General features: G+C 30.7%; 2 protein-coding genes across 2 annotated transcripts; both read right to left on the bottom strand.

Annotated features, from left to right (window-relative positions):
- Positions 1-268: 268 nt before the first annotated feature.
- LOC104706601 (methylthioalkylmalate synthase 2, chloroplastic) lies at positions 269-3764 on the bottom strand. The gene is made up of 10 exons (XM_010422796.2): positions 3221-3764; positions 2419-2678; positions 1856-2069; positions 1653-1733; positions 1462-1554; positions 1212-1298; positions 1013-1113; positions 898-931; positions 664-738; positions 269-524 (listed from the first exon to the last, which is right to left on the bottom strand). Exons 1-10 carry the CDS (start codon positions 3662-3664, stop codon positions 399-401), a joined length of 1515 nt encoding a protein of 504 aa, XP_010421098.1. The 5' UTR covers positions 3665-3764; the 3' UTR covers positions 269-398.
- An 8883-nt stretch (positions 3765-12647) lies between these two features.
- Positions 12648-14548, bottom strand: LOC104706600 (transcription factor RAX1-like). The gene is made up of 3 exons (XM_010422795.2): positions 14309-14548; positions 14067-14196; positions 12648-13623 (listed from the first exon to the last, which is right to left on the bottom strand). The coding sequence occupies exons 1-3, from the start codon at positions 14442-14444 to the stop codon at positions 12897-12899; spliced, it is 993 nt and encodes a 330-aa protein (XP_010421097.1). The 5' UTR covers positions 14445-14548; the 3' UTR covers positions 12648-12896.
- Between the last annotated feature and the right edge of the window lie 2861 nt (positions 14549-17409).

Here is a 17409-nt window from a genome sequence, read left to right as displayed (position 1 = left end):
ATTTCGTCCAATAGCTTCGTCGGGTAAATGCAATGAGTTACGAATGAAGAACTATGAGCCGAAGGATCCTCATCGTCACCGGAATTGACAGAGGACACCCAACGTTGGTGCACGAGATTGTGATCAGAAGGGGAAGAGTTTGAGAGAGAAATCGCTGCGAGTGAGATCCACGCGCGCGATTTCTCTCGATGCGTTTGATTTCTTTTTTGATATATAGATATATATATATATATATATATATGTATGCATGTATATATATTCAAATATAAAGAAAAGAAAAAAGCAACCCATTCTTATTTATACTGTTTTTATTCATTACAACAAGAGAAGGCCTATCAAATGAAACTTGATATAGCCGTGGTTCACAAACATACAAAGTATTGACACATTTAAGCATATTAGAGGGAAACATGAGGAACTGGTATATAGCTGTTAGGCATTTTACCATTAGCGTGGTTTAACTTCTCGATAGAAATTTCGTCAGTAGCTGTTACTAATGCCTTTATATCAGCATCCGTGATTCTCTGAAAAAATTAACAAATTGAAACCAGTTTACGTGTAAGATTTCTCTTTCTAAAAAATTATATTAATTTGTCTTTTACATTCTTGTATCGTATATAATTAAGTTTGTAAGCTAAAACCGTAATGTATGTGCATAAAAACCTTTTTATGTTTGGTTAAATCCCTGAACCGTGAGAAGACGTCGTTCAATTTCTCGTCATCGAGTTCATATCCCAACTGCGAATAGAAAAACACATAAGTATGACTTATTCCACAAGTGTTCAATTTATCTCAAAATAGAGTCATCTGGTATGCACAGTTATTCCATATGTGTATATATATAGATGATCATTATATTACTCAAGATTAATGATATTACGATATCGCAAGGTATACCTCTTTCAGCCGATCCTTCACTGCATGACGTCCACTGCACATTTCCATAGTTGTTAATAAATAAGACAAAATCACAAAATGGTGCTAAAAATTTCTCTTTTTATAGGATAATTACCTAAGTTTTCCAAGAACAATGCCGGAATTTTGAGATTTAACAACCCCAACATCTTCTGGTGATAAGATCTCATACGTACTCCGATTTTTCAATATTCCATCCTGTGAAATATTCGAACAATCTTCATATTAATCAATTCGATCTGACATTTTTTACCATCATTTTGATATAAGAGTACATATATACTAAAATACGGAACCTGGTGAATGCCGCTCTCATGGACAAAACAGTTGGCTCCAACTATCGGTTTATGTGGTTGAACATACAAGCCCGTATATTCTTGAACCTGCTCAACAGTTTCACATATATTTTTTGTTAATACTTATCAAGACCATAATAACTAGCATCATTATCTTGATATATATGTATACTGTTTATATATATATATATATATATATCCATAACATGTGTATAAAGAAAGATTTTGTTGAGTCTATATAGAAAGTTACCATCTTGCTTGTAGCCATAATTTCCCGGGTGTCTATTTTTGTGTAAACACCATCCAGTACATATGCTCCTCGACATTTCATAGCCATCACGACCTACATACCATATAAATAAATGCTCACGTTGATAATGATTATGATCATGATATATAATGGTGGTGATGTGATTAGGGTGATGAACTTGATGATGATACCTCTTCAAGAGACGCATTCCCACTTCTTTCACCAATTCCGTTTATCGTTACTTCGACTTGTCTTGCTCCCGCACGTATACCCTATACAGATAATGTAAACTCGTTATTTTTTATGTTTACATTTTTGTCACATTGACAATTGGTGAATGGAAATATATATCTAACGCAGATCCAAACACACAAAAGGAGAATTAGTTACGTACGGCAATTGAGTTGGCGGTAGCAAGACCAAGGTCGTTGTGACAATGAACACTAAAGACAATATCATTAATTCCAGGAGTGTTTGCTTTGAGATAGGTCACGAGTTCTCCGTATTCATGTGGCATGTTGATTCCAACTGTATCTGCGACGTTCACCACCGTAGCACCCGCTTTGATCGATTCTCCTAGAATCTTGCATAGAAAGTCCTTGTCCGACCTGAATTACACTAGTATTATAGAATCAATATATGACATGCATGATTAAATATGTTAATATCACAAGTCACACAAAATCCCTTGCTAATACGAATTCAATCATATCTCTAACAATATCTACAACGTTTCATATATTTGATCTACGCGTTTATTCCATGTGAAAACCGTTTTAAAGAAGTTACATTTTGAAAGAAAATACTTTTTTTTGTTATGAATTATTCTTATAAACCTAAACGTCAAAGCCAACATATATAGGACTACTAACATAAGTTTAATACAAACTAAACGTAAAACTAAACGAACGTACGCAAAACAATTGAGATATATTATAAAGTTTTAAGATTTTTGACCTGCCGCCATCTTCGCAACCAAGTTGAATGTCATTGAAGCCTAAGCTTTTGGCGAACCTAACACTACTCGCAGCCATCTCGATCACTTCTTCTTTAGTCTTTTTCAACTTATATTTCATGTGAATGTCACTAGTAGATGTAAATATGAGTATCCTCGGCCTCTTCGCGTACTTAACTGCCTCCCAAGCGGCCTCAATATCTCTAGGTTTGCTTCGTGCGATGGCGCATATCACGGGGACGTAGCCTGTTTCCTCATCCACCTAAGCGAAATAATAATATAATAGTTTATTTTCTTTGCGGTCAATTTTGAACTTTTACTTAATTTATGTTTGTAGTCCTTCTGTGAGCATACCTAAGTTTCCTACTCAGAGTCAGAACCAACTATAGATGGACATATATATATTACATATTAGTATTATAGTCACTTCTTATTTCTGATAAACGTGGGAATCTGAATTATAACACTAAATAAGGTCAACTACACGGCACGCTCAAATTAAATAATGCGCCATTGTGCTTTCTAAAAACTTGGTTAGCTAAAAAAAACTATAACAAGAAAAAAAATGGTAGAAAAAGGGTAAAATTAACAAAAAAGAATACAACTAATGCAGTGTATTCTTTCTTTTCCAACAACAACCTAGTGTCTCCCTCTTGTTCATTAGCCGTCTCTAAAAAGTTTCTAAAGACAGAATTTTGTTTAATCGAGGATCTTGTGCATTTTCGCACCTTGCACAAGATCCTGCCCTCATTAACCACAGAACATAAAATCCGTATTTTTAAGTAAAGGAAATAAAGAAAGAACCTCATTTCCCACGGTCTTGGCTATGGTTCTAACGGTTTCTAGCTCTTCTTCAGACGACCCCGGAAAACCGACTTCCATGATGTCTACTCGGAGTTTAGCGAGCTGCCTGGCAATCTCTAGCTTCTGAGGAGGAGTAAGGGATCCACCGGGAGCTTGTTCACCGTCACGTAGCGTTGTGTCAAATACACGCACACAGTTCTTGTCGGGGAGCTTGTTTGGTATGTACTCTGGCCACCGTTCCATAATGGTTTTGAGGTCAGTAGCATTAGTTGCAGTCTTTCTGGACTCAGAGGAGCAACATGAGATTAACAAGGCCGGCTTCTTGTATGGTCGGGCCAGGCGGAGTGAGTGCATAAAAGACCGAAGGGGTAACACGGACCCGACGACCACGGTGGAGCCGGTGGTAGGGATTATACCCGAAGATGTCAGAAGTGAGGAAGCCATAACTATGGCGTACGTAGGAGAGAAAGGCTGACAGACTTTGATTTTGATTTAGATAGTGAGTAAACTGTTTTGAATTGAGATGGAGTACAATATAAACTTATCTATATTTATAGGTAGAATTATTAATTATATCTATTAGAAACATTTTGATGTCAAAAAAAGAAATATCTGATTTAGCGGAATGTGACTTAATGAAGCTTTTCAGTAGTTTTGTTTCCTAAAGCTAAGTAAAAAACAAGAAAATGTTTCAAATTACATAACGCTTTTGGTAATCAAATAAAAAACGTTAAATTGTCAATCTTTTTTAAAACCGGATGGCAAAACCAACTCCGCATTATTAGTAGATGGCTCAATTTTTATATATTAAATTTCATATATTTAGAGGGGGTATTGAACTTGTATTTAGTAGGATTTGGTATGATTTTAATATTTTAGAGTTTTGAAAGATTTGATTGAGTGTTTAGGAGATTTGATTATTTTTTAAAGTTTTTATATTTAAAAAACAGAAAAATGAATGTGATTCTATGAGATTTTGTTATTAAACTTTGGGTGATTTTAGAATATTTCACAACATAAACAATTTTTTTTTTGTAAATTATTCACCTTCTTTCTCTTTTCTTTGTTCATTTGTATCTCTCTTACCTCCATTCTAGGGTTCTTGATCCGTTTCTCTTTAGGTTTTGTTATCTTCCCAGTAAAACTTTTTTAACTTCAATTCGTTTGTTTTCGTGTCTCCTCCGTCTCTTCTATTTCATCAATTTGATCCTTATAGGGTTTTAAGATTTTCTCTTTCTTCCTTGCCCCTTTTTGTTTCGTTGGGTTAAAGCTAACTTTACATTTACTTTTTATTACTGATTTTTTTTTTTTCGGTGTTTAAGGGTTGGTGAGTTTAGTCCGGAGTGTTGGGAGAAACTGGCAAACTTGTGGTGAGGTTCTGAAGCAAAAGCATGAGTATTGATTTCTCCGGGAAAGCAGAGAATTAGTGGAAAGTGTTTTTGGTGGGAAGTGTGAAGGAGAGAAGAAGAGGAAACCTATAGGCATTCCAATTGCCTTGTAATAACTAAACATCCTTTCAAAAACTATCCAAGAAGGTGTGATTTTATTAGACTTATTTTTCAACTAAAAACAGAAAAAGTCTCGTAGAATCATGTAAAGTATCAGTTTTTAAAAAAGTTGTGAAATTTTGAATAACAGTAGATTTTAAGTAAGTTTTATAAATCATTGATTGAATAACAAGAGATTCTAGAGTAGTTTAAATAAGTTTACATAAATTCAAGTTGAATAACATAGGATTTTAAAAGTTTTTTTAAAATCATCAATTGAATAACATAGTATTTTAAGAATACTCTAAAATCTTTTAAAATACCAAGTTCAATACTCCCTCTTAGAGAATGAACGATATGATAATAAAAGTATATATATATATCTATATATATATAAAAAGTATAATAACGGGATAGAGAAACACAGAAACCCAAAAAGTAGATCTTCTGGAAATTCTTTCATATGTATAAATTTATAGATAGAATATTTAGATGTATATATATATATATATACAAAAAAATCTTTATTTTTTTATGGTCAATATTGTAAAAAATTGGTAAAAAGGAGTCGTATCCTACCGTTTTCTTACAAAATATATTCCGAATAATTTTTTAAAAATAGTAAAAATTACATAGGAAATGGTAAGTTTAGTTATTTTTGAAAACTGAAATTTAAATATAATTTATTAAAAGATATTTGAAGCATAATAATTAATATTAGTATTCTTGATATATCAACATTCGCATATTAGATATGGTTGTGATAATTTTAATATATAAAATAACCAACTGATATGATCGAATATCTAGACATAAAATCACGTGGTACTACACCTCCAGTTAGGTGATATATCGCATATACTGATATTTGGACGTAGTTTACTATAGTTAAGTTCTCTAATCATTATCTTGAAATAAAGTTTACAATATATAATGAAGTTTCTCTGTCAATTAGAAAGAAAACAAAAATAAGTCCCACATAACATTTTCCACGTTTTCATTGTCTTTATTAGAACAAAAAGGATTCTTCCTATATTCTATATTCTCCACATGATGCTAGTCTTATCATAATATATTCATTAAACAATACATCAGTAGTCCAGCCCTCATATAGATCGAACGATAAATTTAATTCAATTTGCATGTCAGTTTTGGTTCATTTGATAAATTTTTATTTTGAACATAAGAGCCTTCAATTCTACGACATTTCTGCATCTCACTAATTTTATTTATAACCTACTATGTCTCACTGGTTATTTCTTTCACTGGTTTAAATTAGATATTAAAGAGAATTATAACAGTGTGACAGATATATATATATATATATATATAATGTTTTGTCTACTATTGAAACACAATTTTATTTTATATGAACTGGTTTAAAATTTGGATTCAGAGTGACAAGGTGCAGGTAACGAAGTTTTTTTTTTTTTTTTAATTCATATTAGGCTGTGAGAATTTGGTTCAAATGCAATCTATACAAATTGGAACAATCGATAAGGCTTCAAAATCCATTAGTGGATGTTAGTGGAAGTGGATCTAAAAAATAGTTTATTGGGAGTTAAACGAGAAAGAAGGAAAAAGAATGAATAAGACAAAAATTGAACAAAAATATAATTAGGGACAACATATAACTATTACTTTAGCAAAAAAAACATATACTATATTAATTACCATTTAACCTAACAAATTTATCTCATTTTTCATACAAGACTATTAATATTAAAAACTTACAAATTAGTGTTAAAAGTACAGAATCACGTTTCAAAACAGATATGGAATATAGTTTTGGTTTATATTTTTATTCTTTCGATCTGTAGCATTTTGAGGTGTTAGAGTTTTTTTTTTTTGGTCAAAATAGTATCAGAATTTCGTTAAATAAAAAAGAAAAATCGCAGAAGACGATCAAAGACATGTTCTTTTTCATGCTATAGACACTTTTCAACATACGGATTTAAAGTGCTTGTTGCGCTACGTTGCATTTTGTGGTCACTTAAGAAATTACATGTTCTACATGTTTATAGAGTGGACGTAGTTTTAGCGATTGAAGTCATAAATAATCATAATGAGTGGCCAAGATACTGCTTTGTCTTGGAAGATATTCGTATGATCTTGAATGGTTTTATTTTCTGGGATTGTCATCAGATGGCTGGTTCTTCTAATGCTATTGCGAAAATTAGTGTCACGAGGAATGATAGATTTCAGTCATATTTAGCATTTGGAAGGTCATCTTGGATTTATGATCAATTGCGAATCAAAAAAATTGTTGTTGTTCTTGTTTCTTTTTCTGATTCTTGTTTCAAACATTTCTGAATTCTATCAGATGACAATATATATATATATATATATATATATATATATAAAAAGATGGACTGCATAGACAAATATTATTTTAAAAAGTAAAAAATCAATACACAATAACATAACTAATGATAAAGTTACAAATACATAAGGAGTATTCGACATAGAAATGAAACGAAATCCTTGGTACAACAAAGACTAGTGATTTAATAATTTGGGAGACTGTTTCGGATCCACCAAAAATCATTAAATAGTATTGTATGTTATGACTTATTGCTAAAAATAAATACTTGGTTTGAATTGATAAATTTTATAAGTAAAAGGTTATAATAAATATTAATAATTGAATAGGAAGAGAAATATTTTTGAAGTAAAAAATATAGTAATGGATTTTTAAAAAATCAACTCTGTTTTTGAAGTAAGAAAATGTAGTAATGGATATAAGATGTTCTTTAGGAGCGGGCATCTTAATGAAATGCTTTTTAAAAATTACTCTAACTACTTTAAAAGAAACTCTAAAAACAACTTATCATTTTTTTGACAACTTAGTATTATTTATTATATATATGTGATATATATAATATATTAATTTCGTGTTTTTAAAACTAAAATCCTATAAATAACACAGATGGAATAGTATTTGACATCGCATGGGGTTGTTCAAAAAAAAGAAAAAAAAAAGACATCGCATGGAAGAGATTTGCATCAGTGCATCACGTGTTTGTTTGCATAAGTAGGTGAGTTATGGATAACTAAAATGTCCAATATGCTGTCGAGTGGGGTATCGCGTAATGTTTTGTTTAGCTTTCATGCATGGGTACTTATGACATTTACTATCCGATTAATCAAAACTAAATCATAAAATACACAATAATTTAGTCGAACATATTATACTGTACACGCGGTACAAGGCTGAAATTAGTAACACGACCGAAAATAGTATTATCTCAAAACCTAATCAAGTCTTAAATATTATACACTGATTTAGTTTACAGAACACTATATCATAAAATAGTTAAAATTGGAAAACGTCTTGTAGCTCTGCTGTTATATCCCATAAGACCAACTTAAAGCCTCCTGGTAATATATTCAGCAAAGAACACACAGAACACAATACTGTCACTTTCAAGCCTTACCGATAAAATTATGTCAGACACATTTCTATAAAATAATTTACGATCCAAAACCATAATTTCTTAAAGCCGCTATGACATCAATCGACAGATGACCATAAACCCCATATGATCTAAGTATCCAACTGGTGGCGAATGCTAAAATATACATTTCGGGAAATCATAACCATGTCATCTGACACAAAACAATTCTCTTTATGCCACAAACCATCACTACAAGAAAACAGCTTAGAACTGACAGACATATCTGTCAGATAGCCGTCGGAAACACTCATTACTGACCAAAAACTGATGGATTACGTCCGTCGGATCTAAATTGTCGGAAAAATTATTCTGTCGGAAATCCGTCAGAAATTACTGATGGAATTTCCGACAGAAGTTTTACCGACGAATTTATGACGGAAATTTTACCGATGAATTTCTGATAGTCGTTTTACTGACGGCTTCCTGACGGCTAACGGTTTAGAAATTTCTCGTTATACCGACGGAATAACCGACAGATTATATATATAATTTAAAAAAAAAAATTTAGAAAAATAAAATTAGCATAATTATACAATTTTAATTAAATACTAAAAATATTTATTATCTAAATGCTTAAATATTTAAATTCAGAAGTTTAAAAGTTTTAGAAAATATATTCTAAAAACCCAAAACAAGAAATTGTTAAAAAAAATAAAAATTGTTCCAAAAAATAACAATATATACTTAACAATATTAAAAATTCATAATATACATTATATACTTAATTGAAAATAAATAAAAGCAAAATTAATAAAATGTATAAAATCAATACTTAACAATATTAGAAACAAGAAATTGTTAAAAAAACTAAAAATTGTTCCAAAAAATAACAATATATACTTAACAATATTAAAAATTCATAATATACATTATATACTTAATTGAAAATAAATAAAAGAAAAATTAATAAAATGTATAAAATCAATAATTAACAATATTAGAAACAAGACATTGTTAAAAAAAACTAAAAATTGTTCCAAAAAATAACAATATATACTTAACAATCTTAAAAATTCATAATATACATTATATACTTAATTAAAAATAAATAAAAGCAAAATTAATAAAATGTATAAAATCAATACTAAACAATATTAGAAACCATTATAAAAAACAAACAAAATATATCAAAAAATTATAAAATGTATAAAAATCTTATACCCATCCCTATAAAAACTAAACAAATTCATCAAATCCAATTTATCAAAACCAAATCAGCAAATCCAATAAAACCCAAGTCTAACAAATCTAACACAAATCTCTTACAAACCAATTCATCAAATCAATAACACCCAAATAGAACAAACTATCAAACCTAACAAATCTATCTTATTCCTAAGAAATCTAAGAGAACTAAGCAAATCTATAGAAAAAGATAAAAAGAGAACTTATCTTATAAGAAGTTGGAAAGAGTGGTAGGAGAGACTAGCCAGATTTCAAGGAAGTAATCTCCGAAGGTTAGCCATAGCTGGAGAGAGGATTTGAGAAAGATTTTGGGAAAAATAAAAACAATATAGGGAGAAGAAGATGAAGTGCTTTGGTAATATCGACGGTACTGACGGAATAACTGACGGATAGCTCGTCAGTTATGTCTTAAAATTTTTCATTTCCCGCTTCTCAAAATTTCTCTATATCTGGCTTGCGGGCAAAAAGTTTGATATCTGTCGGTTTTCCGTCGGTTATTTCCGACAAATTACCGACAGATACCAAAATTTTGTCAATATTATATTCGTCGGTTTTCTGTCGGCTATTTCTGATGGATCACTGACAGATTACCGACGGATTTAAGATTAAATCTCTTAATTTCATAATTTTTATTGATAAATATGCATATAATATGTATTATATACTCACCATGATATTATTTGTGAAAATAAACATCTATATGATTAAATTAGAAAAAAAAAAATTCAAAGACAAATGGCAAATACTTACCCATAATATGTAATACCACACCATAAGTACTTTAAATAAACAACCTATTTTTCTATAAAAACACAAATTTTGAAGAATGTTGTTTTAAAAAAGAGTAGTTAGGCATTGAAAACTCATCTTTTTATACATTGCTTATAAAAAAAGGCATTAAGGAGCTAAGTTAGAAAGATTTTACACTATCCACATATAAACCGTCAGTTATCCGTCGGATATTTCTGACGGATTACCGACGGATCGAAAAAAACAGACCAAATTTTGACACACCCGACGAAAAGTTTATATCCGTCAGTTTCCGTCGGTTATTTCTGACAGATTACTGATAGAATAAAAATCACCGACAAAAATTATATATCCGTCGGTAATCCATCAGAAAAACTAACGGATTACCGACTTTTCTGACGGATTACCGACGGATTTTATCCGTCAGTAATTTTCTGACGAACAACCGACAAACTAATTTTCTATCAGACATTTGTCGGTAAACCGGTAATTGTACCGTCAGTAATTCCATCAATTATCGCCTTGTTTTCTTGTAGTGGATAGATGTTTGTTTCATTATCAGATGTGTTCTCTCACACTCTCAATCGACCTACTTAATCCAAAAAAAACAACACAGCAATGTTCGATGCAAAATCTGAGTTTGGGAGAGAAGAACGACCCATTTAGACCTTTTACGGCTGTAAAATATGAATTAATCTGATAATTGACGTTAACATGATATATATATACAAATAAAATTACAACAATACAAATTATGCTTTGAGATCTCGCAGAAGATCTAGAATGCAGGTTATTTATAAGCTTGGAACTATTTGGTGGAATTCCACAGTTGATAATTATCAGGTTCATATATATAGATATCATTGCTATAAAAAAAAAGAAGAAGATATCACTGCTATGATCTGCAGTTCTGCACACTTGTGTGCTCCATGATTTATTCAAGTTTCAAGTTTCTTTCTTTCATGTTATGTTTTTTTTACGTATCCTTTTACTTGTAGTTTACAGTGTATTTTATCAAAAATACATCCGTAATCAAATTTTTAAAGAAATGAAGTGAGGTGAACAAATTTTATACAACGGGCCTACGGGCTTATAAGTCCTAGTTCTTTCATAGGCCAAAGCTAATATCTCGGCCCGTGGAAAAGTGATCTCACCTCAGATCTTGAGTTTGGTGTTTGTCATCAACTCATCATCCAAAGTCTCCCGATCACTCAAGTTTAATTAGATTAAAAGTTGTTCTACATTTTCACTTTGTTTTATTTTTTACAAATAATAATATAATTCGACTGCTAACGAAAAACACATTTATTACTCTCTCTCTTCTATTATACAAGATTTTTTACTTAAAGGCACAAAGTTTAAGAATTATATTAATTTTCGAAATAAATAAATAGAAAATTAAAAACCTTAAAAATTCTATATTTTGGGAGAGAGAGTAGTATAATACTGTTCGACTTTTTACACCTGTTTTCTTATAACCCCGTGTGACATTATTCTCCCTAACGTATTTAATTATTAATTGTTCATACTTCGTAGTTTCCTATTTATATCTTTAATGGAGAATAAACAGGAAAAAAACAGTAATCGAAGGATATGGCGCAGAAAGGAAAAAAAAGAAGGATGAAGCCATCTGGGAAGGGTATATATGTCATTTAGAACAGATGAATAGTGTATGTATTTCCATCAATCAATTTGCTTCTCCTGGCCGCTCTCGAGTCACTGACCAAAAGTGATGACTTTTATACACAATCCTTTGTTCACTCTCTCTCTCTCTTTCTAACAGTAAAATTGTTTTAAGTTTATACACTAAATTTGTAAGAGTTGTTAATATAACCAAACACTAAAATTTGTAAGAATGAAAAATCTATATCAGTATGTAACAAAAATATATATATATATTTTTTTTTCGCCAACAAAGTATGTAACAAAAATATTGTAAGTAAAGATGAATATTATATTGCAATTGTAGCTAAAGATTAGTTATATTTTTATTCACATATAAGATATTTATCTGTCAGATTGATATTTTGACCATTTTACATATATTAAAAAAAATTAAAGTTTTATCTATAAATTAATTTATAATTATTTTTTGGTAAAAAAGAATATATAAACTTTAGATAACGTAAAGTAAAAAATCAATTTAGTTTTTTAATATACAACATCACTTTTTTAGATACAAGAAAAAATTCTAAAACATCAATATATGAGAGATAGAGGGAATATTTTTTTTGTTGTTCTCTTTTTATTTTATCATGAATATTTTTCATAGATTAAAATTTTGAATATGTTCGTAATAGTGTAACGATATACGATGCTTTAAATGTGTTTGTTTTTTAGGAATTTTAAATTTATGATAGAAAATGTAGATGAGTGAGTGTATTACTATCAGAATTTTCTTTACTATTTATAGCCTATATATGCATAAAATGGTAATAGTCTCATCTAATTTTAGAAACAATAACATGCTATATGTGTGGCCTGTGGGCGTGTGTATGATCACTTACTTTGTTCCAAGTTTTAACTAAAAGCTGATATGATCTACTCTTTTCGACAAAAAAGAAGATTTATCTTCAACCATAAATACATCTATCCTTTTGCGTTTCATCAAATCAAATCTCCCATTGTCCCTTCTTAACTAGAAATCCAATAAAGACAGAACAATAAACAAAATACAAAATCCCTTAAAACTGATCATAGTCTTTCTCTCTCCTCCCATACCCCATCAAATCTTTGATATTACTAACAGTCAGTCCAAAATATATTTATATAAGAAGACAAGAGAGTCTAGAAGTACTAGGAGTAGAAATAGGGCAAGCACTTGTGTTGTAGGAGGCTACTACTGCTTTTGTTCTCAGCTAGGTTGCTTATCGAACTTGAAGATGAATCTGAACCACCCATGTTTATGTTAGAATTAGTGCCTGTTCCACTAATCATTTGCTTCAAATCCCCAGGCACATTGTAGTAATTATAATACCCTTGTGTGAAATCCCCACTGTACCCTTTTGTCCTCTGGTCAATGTGGTGGTCTATCATCATCATCATCATTATCTCTTCTTGCTTCATCATAGTCTCTGATCTCTTTCCATTGACGTCTGAGGAGAAGCTGGTGTGGTTGTTGTAGTGATCACACATATTGTGGTTGAGCAAGAAACCACTTGTGCCCGAGATGTTGCTGTCCGAGAGAGAGAGATCTTGAGGATAATTAGGGTTACTATAAGGAAGGACCATCTGTTTGTCGTCAGCTTCAAAGCCATTGATGTTGGAGAAGAGGTATTTTGTTGGGTCTTGATTAGGGTTTTCAGCGTACGGGTTATAAGAAGAAAATGGGATTGTTGCTGATGGGGTTAATGGTCTTTTCACATCCTGAGAATTAGGGTTTAGATAAGGAGAAGCCATGGCTGATGATGAATGAGAGGAAGAAGAAGAAGAAGACAAGAGCTTCTTCCTTAGCTTTGTATTCCAATAGTTTTTTATGTCGTTGTCTGTTCTTCCCGGTAGATGAGCTGCTATTATTGACCACCTATAAGTTTCAGTTCATGTATATCAGTAATTAATGTTGGAGAAAAATGTTGCAATCTAGATGAATAAATGGTGCTCGTAGTTTTTGACTAAAACTATGAATAAATGTTGCTCGTGGTTTTGACTAAAATTATGACTAAATTATACTAAGCACGTTGTGAACTACTTTGATCGTTAGTTCCAAAATTACACATAAATTCAAAATATATATATTGCTAGGAGAAAATACTTTTTAATAAGATTAATTAAAGGAAAGTGAAATAATATTTTCTTTAAACCTATTTGAGTAGCTAGATAACTTTTTAAGAGGGACCTTCATAAGCAAATGGACAACAAACGATATCAGCTCTGTATTTTTAGTGAGGATCTTACTTAATATAATTTACTTCTTATAATCAGAGATATATAGTTGTATATATAAATAAAAATACTTTAATAGAGAACCTGCTTCCAATGGCAGCGAAGAGGCTAAAAATTATCCTGTCTTCTTCCTCAGAGAAGTCACCATGTTTTATGTTTGGTCTCAAATAGTTAAGCCACCTCAATCTACAACTCTTCCCACATCTCCTCAAACCTTAAACCACCACAACAACAAAGAATGGCATAAGCTCTTGTTTTGGGATGAGAAGCTCGAAAAGGTGAACCAGGAGATTGGTTTTAACTAAGAACATGTAATATGAACTTACCGGCTTTGAGAGGGAGAGAGATCCAATTTCCACCATTACCATACTTCTCAATGTAATCTCTAAGCTTAGAGTCTTCCTCAGGGGACCAAGGCCCTCGCTTCACTTTTGTCTTGTCGCAACATGGAGCTCTTCCCATTTATCCCGTTAGTGTGTTGAAGTTTGATAAAGAGAAGAAGAAAAGAAAAGGAGAGAAATCGTTCTCTTACTTGCCTTTTTTTAGGAAGGAGCTTTTGTGTTTATGGAGGAGTGGTTGAATTTGTGCCCTTTTAATAAGAGACTTGGATTTGGACTCACCCTATCAATTATTATTATTATATGTAGAACCAATAATTTTATATTTCATTTTGTTTCGAAAGCTATGGGTGTGGAGAAGTCAACATGATTGACATGCATGCATATTCAATTATTCATTGTGCCTGTTTGAAAATCGCGCTTTGTTTTGATGAAAATCAAATTAAATCAACATATGACTATTCAAAAAATAAAGTTTATGTGACCGCTCTTGATTCTTCGATTTTAGTATAACTCACTCCTCTTTATCTCTTTCTAGCTAGATCTTTGTTATTTATGAGGATCTCACTATCTTTTCTTATTATCAGGGTTATCATGAAATCTTCTACCGAAATCTCTCAAAATGCAAAAAAATATATTACTCAAGACATCCACAATATTAAAACCATAACTAAAAGCGTTTTGAAAAAGTTCGAACTCTTGTATTTTACCACTTTTATCTGATTCGTCACCCTAGTCTTTTATTGTCAAATATATATATAATTTTCTGTGTATCTACATATTTTTATATATGTTATCAGCAATATTAAATATGTGGTTGAATTATAGATTTAACAAATAAGGTGTGCTTCTAAAGTATTTTGTGGTACCTGTTTGTCTTCAAGTTTTATTCTTTTTGTAGATGTATAGTAATCCAAAGTTCCAAACAATACATCTAAACGATATTTTTTATATATTTATCATTAGGAGTGCAAAATATTCAAAATGATCAGTAGTGTTGAGGCTGAAAAGAAATAAAAAATCACTAACGAAGATCATCAGCAGGTTCCATGATTTGATCATTCGTCAAACTATTTTCATAATTATACATATTCAACTCTTTTTTTTTTTGTTGGACACAATTATTCATATTCAACTATAGTTTGTATTCATCATGAATTTCAAAAGTGAAAAGGAAAAAGAGTTCTCAAGTGGTAGTGATATGATATTACATGGATAAAAGAAAGAAAACATCTTAGATGAGGAGACTGCATTGAACGGACCAGTGAACTATATAGAACTGTCTGATTATAAAGTGACAAGAAAACAAAACCTCATTTTTGTGATATTCCAATTACCAAAAAATTATCATCACGAGTTGACTTGCCAATGTTGTTTTCATTATTACATTTAGTAAAGTGCCAAAAGAACCCTTCATAATTATTCATTCGTACAACTTTGATAGACACTTGCATGCATGAATAAATCAATAAATATATTTTGCACACACATATAAATATATTTCTATGTGAATTTCATGATGATCAGTTGTAAATTTGGACCGACTAATCAACTTCAGAGATAATGACCCATCAATGGGTATGTATCCATATATGTACAATTGATAGATCGACTGTACATTTACATCATTTAAGGTACATTTGTTTGATTCACGCAGACACAGTCGCACACTCATTTCCACAAATGTGTAAGTAATATGTATGTGTGTGTACAAATGCCAAACAAAAGTTTCCAGATTCGTGGTGTACTCCTTACATTTGCTGCATTACATTTTTATGTGTTATACGGAACTTACCTGTATGTGTTAGTTACATTTATAGTCTTTTATTATCTGTAAGATACTAAGATCCTATCTATACATTTGTAGTCATATGTGCATTATAACTTGCAGATGTTTCGGGGTCATGAAGACATGTTATTAAATATGAACTAGGTGAAACTTGGAAGCAATAGTTGTAAATTGCAAGTCATCATCTTTGGCTTCTAAACTTTTTCGTCAATCAATATTGCATCAATAAAATAAAAAGGATACTCCTTAGTCCTTATAAACATATTGAAAAAAACAATATAGCGTATGATTGCACGGTATCAAATCATTTTTATATTTCATTGATACTTTAATAATCGAGGTTTATAAAAGCGATATCATTTACATTAATACTTTATTCGCGGAAAATTATTATAGCATATAATTGCATCCTAACAAAGAGTTTTTATCTTATACCCAAATTGGCTACTAAATTTTGCAACAAAAAAAAGTATTCTACACTTTTCATAATTTATGTGGAGTTCAAGTCAGTCTTTATATATATATATATATATATATATATATAATATATAAAAAAAGTTCTTGAAATCTCACTGGTGAACAAAATCTCGATTGTGTATATAATAATCTAAAATTGGAGATACTGGCCTTTGGTGGTGATGTTCAATGCATAAGAGAGAAAACAGTATTGTCCCATTGGTGTTCCATGGTTTGCAAGCAATTACATAATAAAGAAATATAGATATATATACTCATAATTTCACCACAAATTGTATCATTTAATATTTATCATGCGTCACCTCTTAGCCAGGCGATTATGATATTTTCTGGTTTGCTGATCATTATTATAATTTCATCCATAAGAACTTTGAAAATTTTAAGATATGCGTGAAAAAGCAGTAAAATATGAAAAAAGCAAATAAATTATAGGCTGATAATGGGCTGTACATGTTTAATAATATATGTTTGTGACAAAAAAAAAAAGAATCGATTTTATATATTTGATTATCTCTGAAAAAAAAAACAATTACGTTAAGTCAAACTATGATTGGATGCTGAATACCAAAAAGACAAGAGTCTTTTTCTAGTTTGACTCTCAGTGTGTTATAGAACTTTGGTTTTTCCTCAACGGTTGGCAAACTAAAGTGGACAAATTACTGAAGGTTTTTTCCAGGCTGTTAAACCATTTTCACCATTAAATATATATATATATATATATTTAAACAGATATTTTCAACCTATTATAAAGTATGTTACCTAATACTCATTATTTCCACTGCTACAAGTATACATTAATAAAAAATTCCAGCAGTATACATCT

The sequence above is a fragment of the Camelina sativa genome, chromosome 8, assembly GCF_030686135.1.
Source record: "Camelina sativa cultivar CO46 ecotype springtype chromosome 8, ASM3068613v1".
Classification (NCBI taxonomy): domain Eukaryota; kingdom Viridiplantae; phylum Streptophyta; class Magnoliopsida; order Brassicales; family Brassicaceae; genus Camelina; species Camelina sativa.
The sequence above is the reverse complement of the archived record's forward strand: the minus strand, read 5'-3'. Positions and strand labels throughout refer to the sequence as shown.